This window comes from Pomacea canaliculata, linkage group LG7 (assembly GCF_003073045.1).
Source record: "Pomacea canaliculata isolate SZHN2017 linkage group LG7, ASM307304v1, whole genome shotgun sequence".
In the NCBI taxonomy this organism is placed as follows: Eukaryota; Metazoa; Mollusca; class Gastropoda; order Architaenioglossa; family Ampullariidae; genus Pomacea; species Pomacea canaliculata.
In genome coordinates, this window is record NC_037596.1 from 19,765,853 (window position 1) to 19,786,114 (window position 20,262).

Genomic DNA, 20,262 nt, shown 5'->3' on the forward strand with positions numbered 1-20,262 from the left:
ATCACAGCTTGATGACTTTAACAGCAGAAATTAACCTGGGTTATGATGTAGATTTGTTATTTTCCTTTTTGTATAAACCCTTACCAAAGTCTACAAACAAGAAAAGTTCTGATGCATCCACTGACACTGTGATGGCTGTTAACTTATGGAGTAGCTGGGAGAGAGGGGATAGGGGCAAGCTTCCTCCATTATCATCCATGAAGACACTTAAGAGTCTTGTGTGATGCGACTGTTGTCATACTCTTGTATGAAGCACCTCTACTAGACAGTCATCTCACTATTATGTTAACAGTATCTGCACAATGGAGGCACTTAAAAAATGGAAACTAATGAAAAAAAATGAATAAAACTGTATTTTAAAAATTAGCACTGAAAGAGTTGAATGAAAAGTTTTATGCTGCACATGGTAAAAACAAAGGAATAATGATATTGTCATACAAATACTATATTTGCCAAAAAGGTAAAAAAAAAAACAACCAAAAACACACACACACAAATGGTAAGACTATTTTTTGTGGTTTTTCTCACACCCTTTTGAACTGATATTTTTTTAATCAGTATATTCTGAGATCATAGTCCATCAACATAGACTGATCCTTATAATTATTTCTAGGAGAGCAACTTAAATTGATATAATTAAAATTTTCGTTTTAATATTTAGAGCTATATGTTTGAAATTCAATACAGAAGAATGTCAGCATTTATGATTTTCAAGAAGTTACAAAAAGGACCACAAAGCATATTGTCAAAATAAGTCCATCCATCCATCTGTTGAAAAGAGGTCAGCTGTATGTGATTAGCAATATCTTGATACATTATGAAAACGTGTCTCATTGCATCCTAACCAAAACACCTTGTTGACCAATATTTCTGTTCTTGTGCAATGCCTCAAGTTTGCACTCATCCTGCTAAATGGGTTATGTTGACTAAACTTCTTTCAAATATAAACTGTTTCCTTTACCCATACCAATCCACTTCTTTAATAAATTTTACAGGCACAGATAGAATTGTTCTTTAATGAAAAACATCAATTACAAGAAAGAAGACATGCAACTGATGCAGATAATGCTCTCATACTCCTATCTCACTCACAGCAGACGATACTTTCTTCCAATCTATTGCACGTCACTCTCACTTTTACATTGCGCATTCTGCTTAAAGGGGTGGGCACGGTAGTGTTTTTGACAAAAATTACATTTTTTTATGTTATTATGTATTCTAAACATAGAAAACATCTTCTGAGCTTTTCTTACCTTCATATTGTTTAAAAAACCTTGTAAAATACTTTAGATCATCGATATTTTTGCTTGGTGACCTACCTTTCAGATCAATTTTTACATTTTAATGAGACTGACTTACGTTAAAAGTAAATATGTAAAATATGTTGTGGATACCACCATTAGAAAGTGATGGATTTTACCTATCTAAAGAATGCAAACTTTACTGTAATGTGCAACTCACAGTTTTAGTTGTCCTGACTTTTTTTAACACTACCCACTTTTTTTTAATTGACAAAGAAAGACTATTCTTTTCCTACTTCTCAGTTTCACCTCTTGTCAATTCCAACTTAAATAATTCTGCAACTCCGTAACCATTTGTCTTAAAGTGATTGCAAATAGTTTCTCATGTTCACATCTGGAAATCAGACATCCTTGTTGAAAACATAAATGTTCACAACAAAACATAAATGTTCACAACATTTATAACGCATTTTTTAACCTGTATGAATAGTGTGTCTTACTGCAACTCTTACTTCATGGTGTAAAATGAAGGACCCAAAACAACGTGCCACTTGATGAAAACTAATGGGGCCCACCACTCTACAAAAAAGAATTTATTTTTTAGTATGGAGTCAATCATCTTGATTTGTGCTTTTTCTAGTGATCTCTAGCTTAACTAACCCCTGGATCAGTCTCTAGCTTAGTTAATCATTTCCAGAACCAGTTCATTAAGCTGCACAGACCCATCAAGAGTCAGAGATAAAAAGCGCTCCGCTGCCTTGGCACTGACAGTACGAAGAGCTGGCAAACGAAGTAGCACCTTGCCAAAACGACGGTTGTCTCCTGGAAAGCGGTAGGCCATGTAACGGCGCAGGGAGTCCAAGACACGCACCTGCAGGCTCATAACTTGCATCTTGTCTTGAATCCCAGCGGCATCTGCCAATCATAAGGCACAGTGACTACACTATAACCTTGATGTAAAGGTTTTTATCTAAGTAAAGGCTTGCATCCATCAAAAACTCATATATATATATAGGTATGGAGCATGTTCTCAGACAGGCCTGACTCTACTGATATCATACAATTAAAGAGTTTTATTCATCTATCCAAAATCACTCCTATCTATACATCTGTAGAAAATATGTTTCTACATTTGTGGCATTTTGTGTAGTTAGTGGATTTAGTGTGCTAGTCGGGTGGGGGTAAGGTTGTTACAGTCATTAAAGCAGTGAACTGGTCAAGCTGGCGGCATATCGGCCCGACTGGCGCGCCAAATGTCTGGCCGCCCATTCATTACCAGTGGCCAGTCGAAGCTAACGACAACACCTGACGTAAGCGGCCGCGAGTCAACCATGGCCAGAGGGAGACAACCGGGTAACAGCCCGACCTCTCTTTGTCCAGCTGAAGGTCGGGGACCGCCTGAGGCGAGCAACGCCCCTTACACCTGCGTCCAGACCCTTGCTACACCTCCAAGGCCAACGGGAGGAAGTTACGCCCACCGGAAGAAGGAACCAAGTCTGGCGAGGGGCAGAGAACGTCACTTCTCCAAGTAGCGAGCTGGTGAGCGGCCGCTGAGAGTCCGTCTTAGAGATCATAGAAGACGTTAAAGTCCACGTGGGGGACTGAACTGTGATGTGTGAATTTGGATAAGCAGGAATTTGTGAACTCTCGTTGAAGTCTACATAGGACTGAACTGTAACTTGTGAATAGTGAGCAGTGGAGTTATTATCGTGAGAAACTATCAAGAAGAAACACCAGAGAGATGTTTTAAGATATACTTGTAGCCAATCTTTTATCTAGTTATGTGTATATATATGTACATCTTTTCTTTCATTATATTCGTTATTCATGTTGAAATCTGTATTTTGAGGAGTGTTTTGGAGTGAGCGTGTGGACGCATGCTGGACGGGTGCATGCGAGTGCTAATTAATCCTTGCGCGCAGGACCCCACACGTGGCAGTCCATTACAACATCCGCTTTGCTAATCTTCTGACACAAAGCTTCTGTGAGTCCCACTGGCTAAGACAAAGACGTATGGACAGAGGTCTTTCTCCTACCAAGCCCCAACAACTTGGAATGGACTACACATCACCCTTCGTCACTCGGATTCTCTTACCATCTTAAAGCCCAAACTTAAGACACATCTTTTCAGAACGACTTCACTGTGACCCTGTGCATGCAAGACACATGTCTGTATTTACTTTGTGCATGAGTAGCTTCTGTAGTAGGTGTAAGCATCTTCTTCTTCTTCGTCGTTCACTCAAATGGACACGCCTGCCTCCTGCACAAATGATGCTGTGCGCCGCAGGTCCTCCAGGCTGCCGTGTAGCTTCCTCAATACTGGCGTCTCATCAGTCCAAATGCGGTGCCTGAGTTCTTCGTGCATGGGACATTCTTGCAGTAGATGTGCTGTTGTCTGACTGCCTGTCTGGCACGGGCACTGGTCTGTCTGGCCGATCCGGAGCTTGGTGTAAAGATGGTGATTGAGACGGTTGTGGCCTGTCCTCAGCCTGAAAATAATGACCTGCTCAGCTCTTGTAAGCAGGTAGTATGGGTCGTTTCGGTTGAAACGTGGGTGCTGCTGCAGCCACTTGTTGTGCTGTTTGGCCTTAATGATGGTTTTTGTAAGCATCTGTTTTATGCGAATATGGGTGATGGTTATGATCTAGTCTATATATGATTTATGGAAAGCACTCTGAGCAGAAGACTTTTGGAATAGACATTTCATAGACTTCATAGACTTTTCCCTTGATAAGCTCTTGTTCTATTGATGTTTCATGATTATATCAAATGTTTGTGGAACTACTGGTAGGAAAATACTTAATGAGGATGTTACTTAAGGAATTAGCACAGTGACACTTCACAACACTTAATGTTGGCACCAGCTGTGACAATATAGTCAAATCTTTAGAATGCTGTGACAGTTGTGTCAAATCTGGAAAGCACAGGTACAAAGTGTGATGATAAACTACACACTATTCTATGCCTTTGATTAATTTGCCTTTTGTGACATAGGTGATAATTGATACATTAGGATGAAGAAATAAGAAGAATTTGCAAAACTTTTGAGTGTAATACATTTATACGATTCATCTGTCTTGCTAACTTCTGTTTCTTCTCATGTTCTGTCTCAGCTGGAACAATCTTACTTGTGGACTACCACATTTATCAAGACAGCAACGATGTAACAATAGGTTACTCCCCCTTGGAACTAAGCAGGCTACAGGTAAGCTAATGATAATAATATTTTGGATCTCAAAACACTCTACAAGCCATATTTGTATGGCCTGATTTATGTCTTACATTTCTTGTGTGCTGAAAATCACTATCCTTACTCAGGGCTTCTGCTTACGCAAAAAATTGCGTACAGTACGCATTAAAAGTTCGGAGAACCCCTTCAATTTTCGTCAATGGGGTCCCCTTCAAATTTGGGCAAAGAACAGGGACCCCTTAAAAATCTGAAGAAGGAGTCCCTGGGACCCCAAAGAATTTAGCCTTAGCAGAAGCCCTGCTTACTTATACTCAACTAGGTAAAAGCAGTGTACAATGGTTAAATCTGAAATACTCTGTACCAGAACCAAAATCTGTAAAGAATGTATGTCACATCCTCCATTGGCATTCTATAAATCTCACTCACAAATGACAGATTTTACAATACTCTGTTAAGTGATATCTGGTATATGAACAACTAAAGGTAACCTGTGAGCTTATCTCTTTTTGACAAGGACAGCATACTCAGCAGTGTATGCAGATTATTCAAATTACTTGAAACACACCTGGGTATGTCAAGATGATAGCGTTCAGGATGCAGAACTCTGTCAAGTCTAGACTAAGCTCACTCAGTCGCACAGCAAAATCCACAGTCGCGTTGACAAGTTCCTTGCCCCATCCCATAGTCTGGGTCTCTTCCAGGGACATAACAACCTGCTCTGCAAACTTGATCATGTTGTCGAGCCCCATGGACCTAATACAAGAACAAAGGTATATTTAAATAGACATACAATGATAACACAGTGAAAGTTCTGGTAAACTCCTATAAATAACCTAGTAGTGAAAAATCAAGCAAAGCAAAAGTAGGGATTGTTCCAAATTTTAAAACTGAAAAATCCTAACACACCAGATCTTGTACTTAAGTTTTCTGATAGCCAGATAAAGCAACTGCACTTATACAAATCAAAAATATGGGGCTCAAAAAATAATCTCCCAGGGGAAAAGGTACATTTACACTGAAAAAAATTACTCAATCGATGTGGCCTACAGTGACATAGGTAGATGTCCCCTGTATGTGCATTCCGAAGCCTCATACATACCAGACTAGCTACATCTGACAAGTTTTGACCCCCAAAAGACTTTCACATAAAGTTTATAATATGCTGACTGAGATTAATAATGAGGGAAAGTGTGCTGGGTCTCTGAAGTGCATGCAGAGCTGTACATGCACGGTTTGGGGTATTTCTGGGAAAATCAAGGTGAGCAAAATGTTGGCAAATTTTTGTGTCTTTAAGCAACCTCTTGTTGTCATAAACAAGACTGGCATTATCATGTTACAAAGAGCCCTAGGTTTCATGTTTAAGGACATTCTGCCAAAAAAGACAAAAAAAAGTAAATAAACAAAAATTCAATAAAATAGAATCCAAGCAACCTGTATGCCACACGGAACACGTTCAATTCCATGAAGGATGACTTTAGCAGTGCCATCTGGTCCACCAAACACAGATCTTGAAATCCTAGTGTTGCCCAGAAACAAAGCAAACAGTTACATCATATTGAAATACAGACATATCCCTACAGTTAGTGTGCAAATAGCTACACTTATTCCTGTTGTATCATGTCAGAAGACTAACCCTAGAGTTACAGTGTGCTAATAGCTACACTTATTCCTGCTGTATCATTGTGTCTACTATCCCTACTAGGTCTGATCTTAGAACTTTGGCTTTGTAGTCATACTTTTAACTATCGAACAGGATATAACATCACAACAGGTTAGGACCACAGATCCTTAATACAAGAATACTGAACACTGACCTTACAAATATCAACATTTACATGAGCTAGTCTTAAAAACAACCAAATTTTTCACAAACAGTAAAATTTGAAACTGATTAAAAATTTACTTCTTTTTTAGGGCAAAGCAATACAAAATATATACCACTTTTTAAATTTATTGCAGCCTAAAAGGAAAGATCATTTCACAAAAATAAGGTTCTCTGTTTGTTTAATTTACTCCTTGTTACTCCTTGAGGAGCATAGGGCCGCAACAACACCTCATCAGCAGACTCAGTTTTGGGCAGCTCCCTTCAGTTGGGCCACAATCAATCCCTGAAGTTTATTTCACTCCATCTCATTTTTTCTGCAGCCATTTGTAATTTTTTAACAGCAGAGATAATGATGACACTCAACAGTACAAATATTTAAGATGGAGAAAAATGGGTGACAAACCTGGTACATTCTTGGCCCACTGCACAATGTACTTAAGTTCCACATACCCATACTGCATCAGCTCAGTAGCAGAGAGAATGCAACCAGTAAGTCCTGTGTGTGTATGAGCAGAATGTACTTTACATAACTTGAGAGATTTCTTGAACTATACATGCAAACTTAGGACGGTTCTAAATGTCCTAAGTTTCTAAAAGTCACAAAATCACTAATTTATTTTCACATAAAACTAATGAAAAATGAAATTTAGCTTATATCAGCAGTTCACACATGGCACTTTCAAAGCCTTAATGCTATCTCAAGACCTTGATACCCCACCCTAGCTACAAGCTCCATAGCTATGTGTCTATAAAAAGTAATCGTACTGCACCTCTAATCATCCCATATGATTAAGGGAGAGAAACTGGTCATAATATTGCCACAGGATGCTCATCTTTTACACAAGATAAAAAAACAACAAACAAAAATACAAGACTGCCAGCCTTTTCATCATGTCCTCTTACCATGCTCAGCCTTGGGGATGCGGTCTGGTCTGGCTGCCACTAGACGATCTACCAGTGGGTCATGAAACTCAGGAACTTCCAGTGGCGTCTCTAGCATTGTGGGAATGGTGCCGGCTGTCACAGATGCAACTTCATCTAGTCTTTGACGTTTGTGGCGATGTTTACCTCCTGGTGAACGATCTTCCCTAACAGCTACACAAAAAAAACCAACATACAAACAAAATCCAAAAGAACATGAAATATACTTTGAGAGATATACACATTTTTTATTGTAAATTCTTTTTTCAAGACTTACTAGATGACATGATCATAGGAGATAAAGGATTACAATTGCTCTTTAACCACTGTAAGTTGTCTCCCTGACATGTGCCTGGCCTATGGGGCACTCCAGTATTGGTTAGGTGAAGCCACAGTCCTCAGACAGCTATTAAGGCGATATGTATTACATGCTATACAGAAGAGTAGGAATGCAGAATCTAAAATCCATGTGACATAAGAATTCACTAGCTACATATGACAAGTGCAGATATAGCAAGTGTAAAGGTTGTGTGTGAGCTGTCCAGTTGTAAAGGTTCAGCAGGCTGTCCAGTTGTAACAGTTAAGTGCTCTGTTGCGCAATGGGTAACTCTTTTGACAAGCATTCGACCACACCTAATTACAACATTCACTATAGGTCCATTCACCAAATCAGTAAAATAGATCAATATATATATATGAAACAAAAGAGTGTAATTTAACGGGAAGATGCAATAAAACAGGGCATATATATACACACAGTAGTAGTTTACATCTTGGTCCAAACGTCATTTTAAAACTTATCTCTCCTCGATGTACTTACATCATAAATGTTCACAGTTCCAAGTTCGTAATCCAATATTCACAGTTCATTTCTTACAACATCAATTCTATAAGTCTAACCTTGAGCTGCTATAAACTTCCAATACATTATAGATACACTGAGTCCAGCAAACAACTTCCTTATGTCTCCTTTATCACGCAGATTAAGAAAGTGATATTTCTCTCATAGGTAGTCTTGACGCTGAGTCGCCTCTTCCTACATGTGGGGTGTTCCGGGTCACCCTTTGATCTTGGACTGATTCAGGGAAGTTCGAAGATACTAAAACTATTCTACCATGCTGCCTTGTGTTTAGGCCAGCGTGTAGCGCAGTGGTTCTCAAAGTGTGGTCCGCGGACCACTAGTGGTCCGCGGGCATAAGTCAGGTGGTCCGCGGCTGACATCAAAGTGATGTTTAAAGTGATGCATACCTCGCATTAACATTTTAATTACAAATAACGAGGTATAAGTAGTTTTATGTCAACTTATTACTATATTACTTTTACAAAAGGACATTTAGTTTTGAATTGTAATGAAACAAATGCTGCAATTTAAATTTGAAATACATAGTACAGAGTGATTTTTAGGCCTTGGTGGTCCGCCATAATTTTTTACTTAGGCCTTGGTGGTCCGCCGTAGCTCTTACTTAAGTAAAGTGGTCCGCGGTCCGAAAAACTTTGAGAACCACTGGTGTAGCATGTCCTGTGTCACTGGTCAGATTTATGGGTCCCGCCTTGACCATCCTGTCAGGTCATTAGCCGGAGTGGTGGTAACTTGACCAGTGCACGGTTGGTGGTCTAAACTCTAACCAAACTTTGCTAAAAGTAGAAAATATGTTTTCTACACCAAGGTCTCTTTATAAGAAGACTAGTAAAAGCTTTGGTAATATTTTATCCAGTTCAGGCATGTTATGCTATGCCTGTCTGCAGAAGTAATAGCAACCCTCTTCAAGCCAGCTGTTCAATTATAGATGAACTGTTATATCTATACACATGGGTGTATAATGTAGGTGTGCCTTAAAAATGTTTTTCTTAATATAAGATTGTATGTTGTTAGTTATCTTTGAGCGGTGAAATCAATTTTTGAGCAAAGGAACTACAGTCAGCAAATTTCATTAGTTTTTATCTCTAAGTTTAGTGACGTATTCCAAGTGCAGCATAGTGATGTGGAGGAAAATTGTGTGAGCACATGAACATGTATATAGAGTCTTGTGCTCAATAAAGTAGGGCTAGAAAGGTGGCAGGTAGCTTGCTTTTACAGAAGGGCTAGGCTTACCCTTTACTATGCAAAAGGTTTTGGTTAACCTTTTATTGTGTAGAAAGGCCAGACACACTTCTTTCACTAATCACTATCCCCTTTAAAAAAAATTGTTAACTTTTTCCTATCTTTTCTTTTTTTTTTAATTAACATTTATTGTTTCACAGATACATAACACATAAAATACAATGTTTTCCAATTTAAAACAAACATATTCACATAAGGTAACAGTCATTTAAGAGTACATCTGCCAAGCAAGCCATCCAAAAACAATGTAAAATCTTACACAACAACATATGTTTAAACCAGCATGTGATCTTTTCATATCTCACACAAATCAAGCACAGACATCATAGCAGGTGCCTTGGATTCCTTGTGCCATAGGCTAACAGCACATCAATAATAATGTACCTAATATCCAGACATAAATAACTTTAAGTAATCATAAAGTCATTTTTATATACATATAAATCAGTATTTATGTCTAGTTGAAAAGTTGTTTATATGGTAGCCAGTGTTTAGCAAACTTTTCTTTGTTTATTTCTAAACATGCATTAAATTTTTCAATAGTATTCAGGGCTTCTGCTAAGGCTAAATTCTTTGGGGTCCCAGGGACCCCATCTTCAGATTTCTAAGGGGTCCCAGGCTAACTCTAAGGGGTCCCTTCACAATGTGAAAAAAAAAATCAACAAATCAACATACTTTGTTCAACTGCCTTTCAGGCACACAAAGCACTGTAATGTCTAGTCAGAAACGGCGAGATTTCTGTGCCATGAAGTCTGTGCAAGCATCTGTGATGAGCTTATGCTCACTGTACTTGGGGTGCTCACTTTCCGTTTCTGAGACCATGATTTTAGCTATGCTATCAACATCTTGGAAATAGGTTAATGGAACTCTTGCCAGAAAGGAAAAAAATTCAGTGCAAGGGAAATAACACTCACCTTGTAGCAGACTACAACAATAGATTGGGCTATGATGTCAGACACTACACTTACCCAACTTTGTATCTGTTCTTTGCCCAAATTTGAAAGGGTCCCCCGGGACCCCACTGACAAAAATTGAAGGGGTCCTCCAAACTTTTAATGCGCTCTGTAGGCGATTTTTTGCGTAAGCAGAAGCCCTGCAGTATATTTGTGTTTCAATATTCAAATAAAAGGTTCTAGCTGAGGGATGGCTTTTTTAAATATGCAAGAATATATGTTTCTTTTTGCGAGTAGTAAAATTAAATCAAGTACAACATCTTTTTCTTGCCCTTTCTTAACTGCTCCTCACAATCTATTCCGTTCACTTCCTATCACCTTCCTGACTCCTCTATGTGGGCCACCCAGTGGTGCAACGGTTAGTGCCTGTCACCAATACAGTGAGGGTTGGCCATCCCGGGTTCAGCTCTCACCTCAGGCATACTGTTCTTTGCATGTTGCATCTGTTTACAGGGCCTAGATATAGCCTTAGTTTCTGGCTTCAACTTTCCACCCCAATCTTCTAAGCTGTCCCCTTACACACCTCTAAGCTATCCCCTATCGCACTCTAAAATGGTGTCTATTCGGCCATCCTTCCAGTGACACAACTGTGTCTTATCAGACTTGGATTGTTACATCAAAGAGATTACGGGGCATATTGGCACACCATGACATCTTCACCTGGTTAACTATCACCTCAGCAACATGCCTGACTGCAAACAAATAGCCAATGGATATCATAGTCTTGTGCCTGACCAGTATTATCTATATAATTTATGGCTAGTCTCACATGACTTTAGTTCTTTAGTTCTGGGGTTTGTGATTAACAGGATTGCCGCATGTTTGTGTGCTCACATTGAGTACCAAACTGTTTGTTATGTTTGAAACATCGTCAGTTAGTGGTGGGTCAGTGGTGTTCAATGCGCTTAGTAGCAGCAGTTTTTGTCTCTCTCACACTTGTGTTCCTTTTTAGCCACCTTTCATGAGTCAATTACACTACTCTGCTTCTGTCTTAAAAGTCCTTGCCAAAAATGTGTCTGGTGTATTGGATATTAAATTGCTGTCGTATTGCAGAAAACTTGGTCTAATTAATAAGAAAACTGTGCGTGGAGTACGTGGTGGGAGGAAAGTGCGTGCATTGTAGACTTGCTCATTCCCGTTCAGACTTAGTGCAAGTGTTAGCACCAAGCTCTGGCACCAGTGAGCCTCCAGGACTTGCTGCCTCTGTGGAAAGTTTGTCTTTGGGACTACGGCTCTGTCCCTGTAATTCTTCATGCTCCAGTGCATCTGTCCTTGATGGCCCCTTCACCACTGTGTTGGTGAATGATGACAACCCTGTGCCTATTGACATCTCATTAATTTCTTGTGACACCAGTGTTCCTGCTGTTCCTCCGCCCCTACTCCGGCATTCCCTTTCCAGTTTACAGACCTGTCCCCTCACTGTACGTCTATTGTGAATGAAGATGGGTCTAGTGTTGACCCCCTTACATCAGAAACGCTAGATATTACAAGTTCGTCTGAGAGTCAGATAGTTCAGACTCAACTGTTATGTGGCCTTCTCAACGCCCAGTCGGTCGTCAGGAAGGCTGTGGACATTCACGATATGATTATTGACAAGTCACTGGATTTGCTGTTGCTCACTGAGACGTGGCTTAGGGAGGCTGGAGATGAACTTGTTATTAGGCAAATCACTCCCGTGGGATATTTCGTTCATTCACAATCCCAGGTCTGGAGATAGATGTGGTGGTGGGATTGCTGCTGTATACAAGAAATCCGTGCTTCTGAGGCCTTTGGAGTCAGAAACGTTCAAGACTTTTGAGTCACTCAGTTTTGCCCTCACTCGTAGTTCACTGACGTTTCATGTCTTGCTTCTATATCGCCCTCCTTACTCTAGAAACAACAAAGTGACTAATTCAGCGTTCTGTGAAGAGTTTATTCCCCTGGTCTCCAACCTAGCTGCTGCCAACAAATACTTGTTAATTCTTGGAGATGTGAATCTTCATTTTGATGTGCCATCTGACCCTGATACGGAGAGACTTTGTCAGCTGTTGGATTCCCTTGATCTTGTTCAACATGTCAACTCCCCTACCCACTGTAAGGGTCACACCTTGGACTGGGTTATTGCGAGACCCGGCCATCACACTGTTAGGTCTATTGTTGTGGAAGACTTGCAACTTTCGGATCATTTTCTTGTGTTGTTTACTACCAGCATGTCAAGGCCTGGCTTACCGAGAAAGTGTGTGTACACTAGAAATGTGCGGGGCATGGACTCTGATTCTTTTCGTACTGCACTTCAGCGTTCTGCTCTCCTGGTCTCCCCTCCTGACAATGTGGATGAGCTTGTGGCTCTGTACAACAGCACCCTGACTGCTCTTCTTGACAAGTTTGCGCCTGTGAAAAAGAGGTGCATTACTGAGCGTCCTGATACCGCGTGGTTTACTCCAGAGGTACGCCGAGCCAAGAAGGTCAGGCGTCAGGCAGAGCGCAAATGGCGCAAGAGTAGACTGGAGGTGGATCGTCAGATTTATCGCCATACAAGGAGCCAGTGTTCAGCCATCATTGTCAAAGCTAGGTCGCGGTATGTTATGAATATTCTAAGCTCTGCAGTTTCTGATTCCCGCAAGATGTTCGCAGTTGTGAATGGTCTCCTGGGTAAAGATGTGACTCAGCCTGTTCTTCCAGAGATGGATGACCAGACCGCTGCCAGTACATTAAGTGCTTACTTTGAAGACAAGATCAAGACCATCATGGACAGCTTCAGTGACTCGGTTGATACTGTGGAGCAAACCAGTGACTTGTTTTGTGGCACGCCCCTCTCTAACTTTCAACCAGTGACAGAAGATGAACTTTTGAAATTAGTTCGGCGTTGTCGCCCAACCACGTCTGTGGATGATCCTATCCCCACTAGTGTTCTTCTCCAGCACCTTGACATTCTACTTCCTGTAATAGTTCGCATAGTCAATGCTAGCCTTTTCTCTGCCTCTGTACCCAGACAATTTAAAACAGCTGTGATCAAGCCTATCTTAAAGAAGCACAACTTGGACCCTAGCTTGTGTAAAAACTATAGACCTGTGTCGAATTTGCCTTTTGTTTCGAAACTTGTGGAGCGTGTCGTTGCTCAGCAGTTGACATTCCACCTGGACCGCTACAGCTTATTGGATAAATTCCAGTCGGCGTACAGACCCAAGCACAGCTGTGAGATAGCCCTTCTGCGTCTTATGAACGATCTTCTGTGCAGTGCGGATGCAGGGAAAGTGACTCTTGTGGTCCTCCTTGATCTGAGTGCGGCCTTCGATGTCATTGATCACACCACTCTTCTGACTCGTCTCCAGATGGAGGTGGGCATTGGTGGTTCCGCCTTGCAGTGGTTCCATTCCTACCTCAGTGATCGCACACAAAGGGTGATGGTCAATCAAGCTTCTTCAGTGACAGTTCCATTGCTGTGCGGTGTCCCGCAGGCTCTGTTTTGGGCCCGGTTCTATTTTCTATTTACACATCTCAGCTTGGTCCTCTCATTGAGAAGCATAATGTGAACCGTAAGATGTTTGCAGATGACACTGAACTCTATTTTTCATTTAGTACTGACAGTGAGTCGGTGCGTGAGGCAGTTTGTGCTGTAGAAGATTGTTGCTTAGAGTCAAGTCATGGATGCTGAGGAATAAACTCAAGCTTAATGATGAGAAGACAGAGGCGATGCTATGTGGTTCCAAGCTTAGCCTTAGTAAAGTCTCTCTAGACTCCATCCAAGTGGGTCAAGCTAGAATCCCCCTCTCCAGCTCCGTACGGAACCTTGGACTCTATGTTGACAATCTTCTAACTATGTCTGATCATGTCAGTTCTGTAGTCAAGGCATGTTATTTCCATATCCGCACTCTTGGACGACTCCGACCCAGTCTTAATAAGAAGACTGCAAATGCAGTTGCTGTGTCCCTCATCGGTTCTACATTAGACTTCGCCAACAGCTGCCTCTGGGGGATTTCAAAGAGTGAGTTGTCGAGGCTACAGCGAGTGCAAAATACGGCTGCGAGGATAGTTGCAGGAAAGAAAACAACTGACCACATTACTCCTGTACTTCGTGACCTACATTGGCTTCCTGTGGAGAAGCGAATTGAGCATAAATTGTTAACCTTAACCTATGGCTGTCTTCACGACCTTGCGCCTGTCTATCTGTAAGAACTCATTCGCTGTTACCAACCCCAGCGGAACCTTCGTTCAGCAGCACACTTCAGACTTGAACGACCGAGTGTTCAGTCAGGGAATGCTAATAAGAAGACTGCGGGTTTCAGATCCTTCTCCAATGTAGCCCCGCTTTTGTGGAACTCGCTTCCCCTCTCGACCAAGGAGTCTGATAGTATTGGATCTTTCAAGAAAACTCTTAAGACTCACTCATTTGACCTGCAGTTTGGTGGCTGCTGGGATCACCGCGCATTGAGCACATCTTTGTGATGCGGATACTAGCGCGCTACAAAACTACATCATCATCATCATCATCACATGACATGATCTCTTGTGACTAAATGTATGAGTGTAGCTGGTACTAGCATCATCACAAGCATAGTTTATTTCATGTTCATTACACAGTACTTTGTCTATTCTGATTGCATGATACTTCATAATTACATTTCACACCATGCAATTGCCATATCCCACCTTCTTTTTTCATGCCCATGACCAAGCACTTGTTGAAGCGGCAGTGCTGACATGAGTTGCGTGTGAATTTGTTGATGACACAGTTGCCCATATCCTTACAGGAGTAGATAAGGTTCTTCTGTACTGTACGTTTAAAGAACCCCTTGCAGCCCTCACAGGAGAAGACAGAGTAGTGATATCCAGAGGCGTGATCACCACACACATGACATGCCTTCAATGCTCCCTCCGATGCTTGTTGCTGGAGACAGTTCACAAATGTCATTGTTACAGTAAATGGATACACACAGTACATGGATGAACTGAAAGGGGAACTAATGTTATTCTTACAGTACAAGCATGCTGTAGTTGTTGCATCTGTATATTTGCTAATTTACAATAAAAGCATACTGTAGTTGTTGTGTCTGTATATTTGTTATGCTTTTGTCATTGGTTCTCTTGTACAGCAAGCTTTTCCTAGATCTCAGTTTCTCCATAGCTCAAGTCCACACTTATGATGAGTAAAGTAGAAAATCTCAGCAAGTAGATGAAGCTGAAAGCCACAGTATGCTAGTGACTCGTCATAGTGCCCCATCTGACAGTCTATTGACAAATACCCTTTAGGTCAGCCATCCACGCCAGGCAGCAATGACCAATCACCTTTTTTTTCTTTTTCTTTTTAGTATGCGCTTTGAGCCTGCTTATAATGGTGGGAGAAAAAGTGCTAAACAAATTCAACATATTATTATATCTGGCAACATGGATACCAAGCACTGTACCTGTCCATGGATGTTATGCGGTTTCTTTGAGAACTGCATGTTCACCTGACTACACTGTTATACAGCGCACAATGGTATGTGCCAGGATAACCTATCCCATGTACATCTGCCAAACAACCACCACCCTAATGTATCATAATTCATTCAACTCTGGTGATATGGAGGACAGGTGAACACACTTCTATTCTATTTTAAGAACGGTAACTTATGCCAACTTTGGTGATAAATTTCTACCTCTCACAGGTAGCCCAAATTCTTGTCATGTGGTCCTTGGAATTTTCACAATGGCAACTGGCAGTTCCAACAGTCCATTTCCCTGACTGATCACTTGTGTTAAAGTTCTCTAACTAAACCTTCCACTTTCTCCCGAATCTCTGCTCTTCTGGCTCACGTCTCAATATCAAAGAAAAGTTACTTAGTGTTGGCAGTTCCAAATGTCTATTGTCGATGACTGTCCTTTGTGTTAAGGTTCTCTAACTCTGCTATTTTAATTTGAAATGTTTTGTACTTAAAATCATTATATTTTTGCATGATCTATACTTTTTAAATTTCCTGAATAGATACTTCTTTGTTGTAGCTGGTTGGTTGTGTTTTATGCTGTGCCAGCAACTAAGGCTATATCATGGTGACAAAAGTAATCTTAATGTAAAAGGTTTAAGGGCAACTCCCACAAGTGACAGAACCGCAAAATCTTAATTAACAAAAGCCAACACAAGAAGCAAGAATAATGAGTAAAGTGTAACAAATTGAAACCCCAAACAAACAAACAAAAAAAAAAACTATCAGAACATAAAAAGCTTTAAATCTTATGACAGAACCCTATCCTTCTAAAAAATAGAAAAATAGCTACCAATGGTATGGACTTAAACAAGAAAAACAAAGCTGTTGAAAAAACTTCTGGCAGATACTCTGGAGTTCAGGACAAGTAATTAAAACATGTACCACACTCAAATTTCCTTGACACACTGCACTTACATGTATAGTGGAACAATGGCTAAATAATATTAATGACAATCATATTTCTGCTGCCCTATTTGTTAACTTTGCCAAAGTCTTTGATGTTATAGATCGTAATCTGCTTATCAGAAAACTAAAATTATATAAACTAAGTACCGGCAGCGCCAAACTCCTTACCTCCTTTCTCGGTAATCGAACTCAGAGAGTCGGTGTAAACAACCAACTGTCTGATCCTCTTGAAGTTAAATTTGGTGTTTCTCAAGGGTCAGTATTAGGACCTCTTCTTTTCTCCATATAAATAAACGATCTTACTCTCCACATATCCCAATCTTGTAAATGTTTGCAGATGACACCACAATACACGCATACCACTAGCAGACTGAGCCACTTGCTTCCCTCCTACAGCATGGCGCCGATGAGCTTCAGGCTTGGACTATCTCAAACCACATGTGACAATCCCCCAGAGAACTTTCTTAACATGCTTCTAACAGCCTGACAGAAAAGACAAAACTTAACCACCCCATTTCTGAGTATCTGGCACTCAATCAATAATGGAAGTACAGTTCCACAAACTCATGGGTGTTACCATCGACGATAACTTATCATGGTCCCAACACATCTCAGCCACAAGCAAAAAAGCCTTTCCAAGAAAGTCTAACAGCTGTCAAGAATTAAACATTTCCTAGACACTCAAGAAAACTCTTCTATACTACCCATATTCAGACAATCATTGACTACGAATCCACCCTCTGGGACTATGCTAGTAGAGCTTCCAGGAAACCTCTAGCAAGTATTCAGAGGTGAGAAATCAAAGCTGTTCTCCTAAACCCGAAAATAAAAACCCAAATGACTTCACCTCTCTGGACGTCCTTCCACTTAAATTTAATAAATGCATTTTCATGTACAAAATACTGACGGGTAAACTATCACCAAGACTCTCTCTACTATTTTCCTCCAATACCACTAGAACCTCTCCAAAACTGAATATTCCCATTCCTAGATTAGACCTTTTTAAATCAAGTTTGAAATACTCTGGGAGCATGTTATGGAACAGCCTACCTCTCCATCTTAAGCAATTGAACTCCCTGAACTGCTTTTGACGCCATCTATCTAAATACTTTTAAGACAATTATATGAGGCCTCTATAGATACCTCCCACCTCCAAGAAACTTTGAATATATATATATTTTCTTAACCACCACTTTGTACATATCCACCAGGGCTTCTGCTAAGGCTAAATTCTTTGGGGTCCCAGGGACCCCTTCTTCAGATTTTTAAGGGGTCCCTGTTCTTTGCCCAAATTTGAAGGGGACCCCATTGACGAAAATTGAAGGGTTCTCAGAACTTTTAATGTGTACTGTACGCAATTTTTTGCGTAAGCAGAAGCCCTGATATCCACCTTCTTTTAAGTTTACTACAAATTATTCTCATAATACTTAATTACTTCATTTACTTAGTTAATTTTATCCCCATAAAGGCTAAATGGAAAAAAGCATTTTCTTTCTTATTTTACCTCTCGTTAATAAAGAATTGTCATTGTCATTTACTTTCACTGACCTCCAACAGTAATCTTACCTGATCATGGGCAACCAGTACCCCAACATGTGCTGTCTGTCCAGTCAGCAGCTGACCACTGGTCCTGCCACTCGTAATGCTAGCACTATTAGCTGTACTGGTTTCCCCAGTGGAATCGTGCATTATGATGACAATATTGTTGCTGTTGTCCAGATTACTCTGACTACTTGTGGCTGTCTCTATTATGGACTGTGGAAAGGTTGTTTCCATTGCATCTGAGTCAGTGGAGTCTTGAGAAAAGTTGGCTCCATCCATGTCTGTGTCTCCAGTAAACGATCCCTGGACACAAACTGTCTCCTGCAAGTATTCAGCACACACTGATGTCAGTGTCCCCAATAAACGATCCCTGGACACAAACTGTTTCCTGCATACATTTATGTACACATCAAGACAAATAGATGTATGCTTGTATGTGCACAGATTGATGCACAAATGTGTATAGACATGCATGCATGTGCAAAAACACACACATATATTCAATGTGAAAGTCATATCCTTACATAGAAATATAAAATGTACCTAAAGCACTTTCCCTCTATGATGATTGAGTCCACATACAATACCCAATATGGATATCACCACCTCAAAATATCAGCTGACACCAACACCATGTGCTTTGTGGAGGGGATGATGTTTACGTGCTACTATATTGCACGTATATATGGATTGGTCCATAACCAAACTGATTTTATCCTGCTGCCTAAATGCTCCCAAACCAGCATCAACAAGGACAAGCAGAGAATATATCCAGGTGCTGACGCAGGCAGCAACCGTGACCTTGTTTTAACCAGACTGAATTGAAAAGTGAAGTGCCACTCAAATATTCCCTGAATTTGCTTTAATTTGGGAGAATGCTGTAGAAGTCTTCAAGGCCATAGCTGGAGGAAGTTCACCACACCAAATTTTGTGGACTCTGATGTAGACACGCTTGTTGGAAACATCCCAGAGATGCTATCAACAGCCGAGGAAATGCTAGGGCATAAAAAGAAGAAACAACCCTGGATCACTAACAGCATCCTAGTTCTCTGTGACCAAAAGAGGCCCTTTAAGGACAGGAAAAGCTAACCCAAATTAGCTTCCAAATGCAACAAAATGAAGGGGATGAAGAGAGCTAAGCAGAACTGAAAGCTAATGCTGGACAATAGAAAAAGAAATGGCACAAGGTGACAGCATAAAGGCCTACCAACTACTGAGGATACCCCACCAAGACAGATCAACAGATGGCCTCGATCGTCAAAGACAGCAATGGCCACTGTCTCACAGAAAGCCCTGCTGTAGATCAATAGATCAAATGTTGCAAATACCTGTAGAACTTCCTGATGGAGACAGATGCTAACATCTTTTAAAACAGCCAAAATTGACCTGCAAACCTACCAGTCTTATGGGAAGAAGTCAAAAGAGCAGAGTGCAATCTGAAGGGAGGAAAGTCATCAGGCATTAATAACATCCCAGCTGAGCTACTCAAGCATGGTGGAAGAGAAAGGTCCTCACTGTTCTGTGCCAAAGAGGCGAAGAATGCAAAGAATGATCAGAAGAATAAACAAAGTGACTAGTCATACACTTACCACACACACACATAAATAAAAGGGAAAACAAAGCCAGAATTATAGAACCATAAGCCTTATCAGTCACTCGAGCAAAGTCATGCCAAAAGTAATACAGAACTTCATTGACACCACTGCTGAGGAACTGCTAGCAGAACAAGCACGCTTCTACCTACATAGGAGCACAGTTGAGCAGATCTTTAACTGTCGGATAAAGAAGCCTCTTCAGCATCAGCAGGACCTGTCACAACTTCACAGACTTTAAAAGGCTTTGAATTGAGTCTGGCACAAGGGACCTGTGATGCGAAAATTCTACACTGAAGAAGATCTCATCCGTCATCAAAGGACTGTTGTGTATGAAAAAGGACTAGCATGATAAACACCTACCGGGATCCACCAAAACACGCAAACTATGTATGCTCAATCATGCAGCCATTTTTGAACCGAAGTCACCTGTCTAACCTCGTTAGGAGATTTGGGAATCGAGTCCAACCTTCAGGTCTGGAGATTTGGGAATCGAGTCCAAACCTCAAGTCAGGAGATTTGAGAATCGATTGACTTGGGATCTGAC

At 40.7% G+C, this 20,262-nt stretch overlaps 1 protein-coding gene across 3 annotated transcripts; it reads right to left on the reverse strand.

Annotated features, from left to right (window-relative positions):
- Nucleotides 1-532: 532 nt before the first annotated feature.
- On the reverse strand, nt 533-20,187 carry LOC112568392 (retinoic acid receptor RXR-alpha-B-like). 3 transcript variants are annotated; one of them, XM_025245688.1, is made up of 8 exons: nt 20,079-20,187; nt 18,148-18,444; nt 14,861-15,098; nt 7,160-7,351; nt 6,660-6,752; nt 5,863-5,947; nt 4,997-5,184; nt 533-2,156 (listed from the first exon to the last, which is right to left on the reverse strand). In XM_025245688.1, the coding sequence occupies exons 2-8, from the start codon at nt 18,400-18,402 to the stop codon at nt 1,921-1,923; spliced, it is 1,287 nt and encodes a 428-aa protein (XP_025101473.1). In that variant the 5' UTR covers nt 18,403-18,444; nt 20,079-20,187; the 3' UTR covers nt 533-1,920. The 3 variants fall into 3 exon arrangements, with proteins under 3 accessions (XP_025101473.1, XP_025101474.1, XP_025101475.1); XM_025245689.1 differs by lacking the exon at nt 20,079-20,187 and adding an exon at nt 19,868-20,040; XM_025245690.1 differs by lacking the exon at nt 20,079-20,187 and adding an exon at nt 18,667-18,839.
- Between the last annotated feature and the right edge of the window lie 75 nt (nt 20,188-20,262).

Bases quoted from the DNA above. Each gene is read 5' to 3' on its own strand.
- LOC112568392 (XM_025245688.1), bottom strand. From the start codon at position 18,402: ATGGATGGAGCCAACTTTTCTCAAGACTCCACTGACTCAGATGCAATG. The intron at 6,753-7,159 runs GTAAGAGGACAT...ATACACACACAG, and splicing joins CATCCCCAAGGCTGAGCATG to GACTTACTGGTTGCATTCTC. The intron at 5,948-6,659 runs GTTTGTCACCCA...GGGCAACACTAG, and splicing joins GTGGGCCAAGAATGTACCAG to GATTTCAAGATCTGTGTTTG.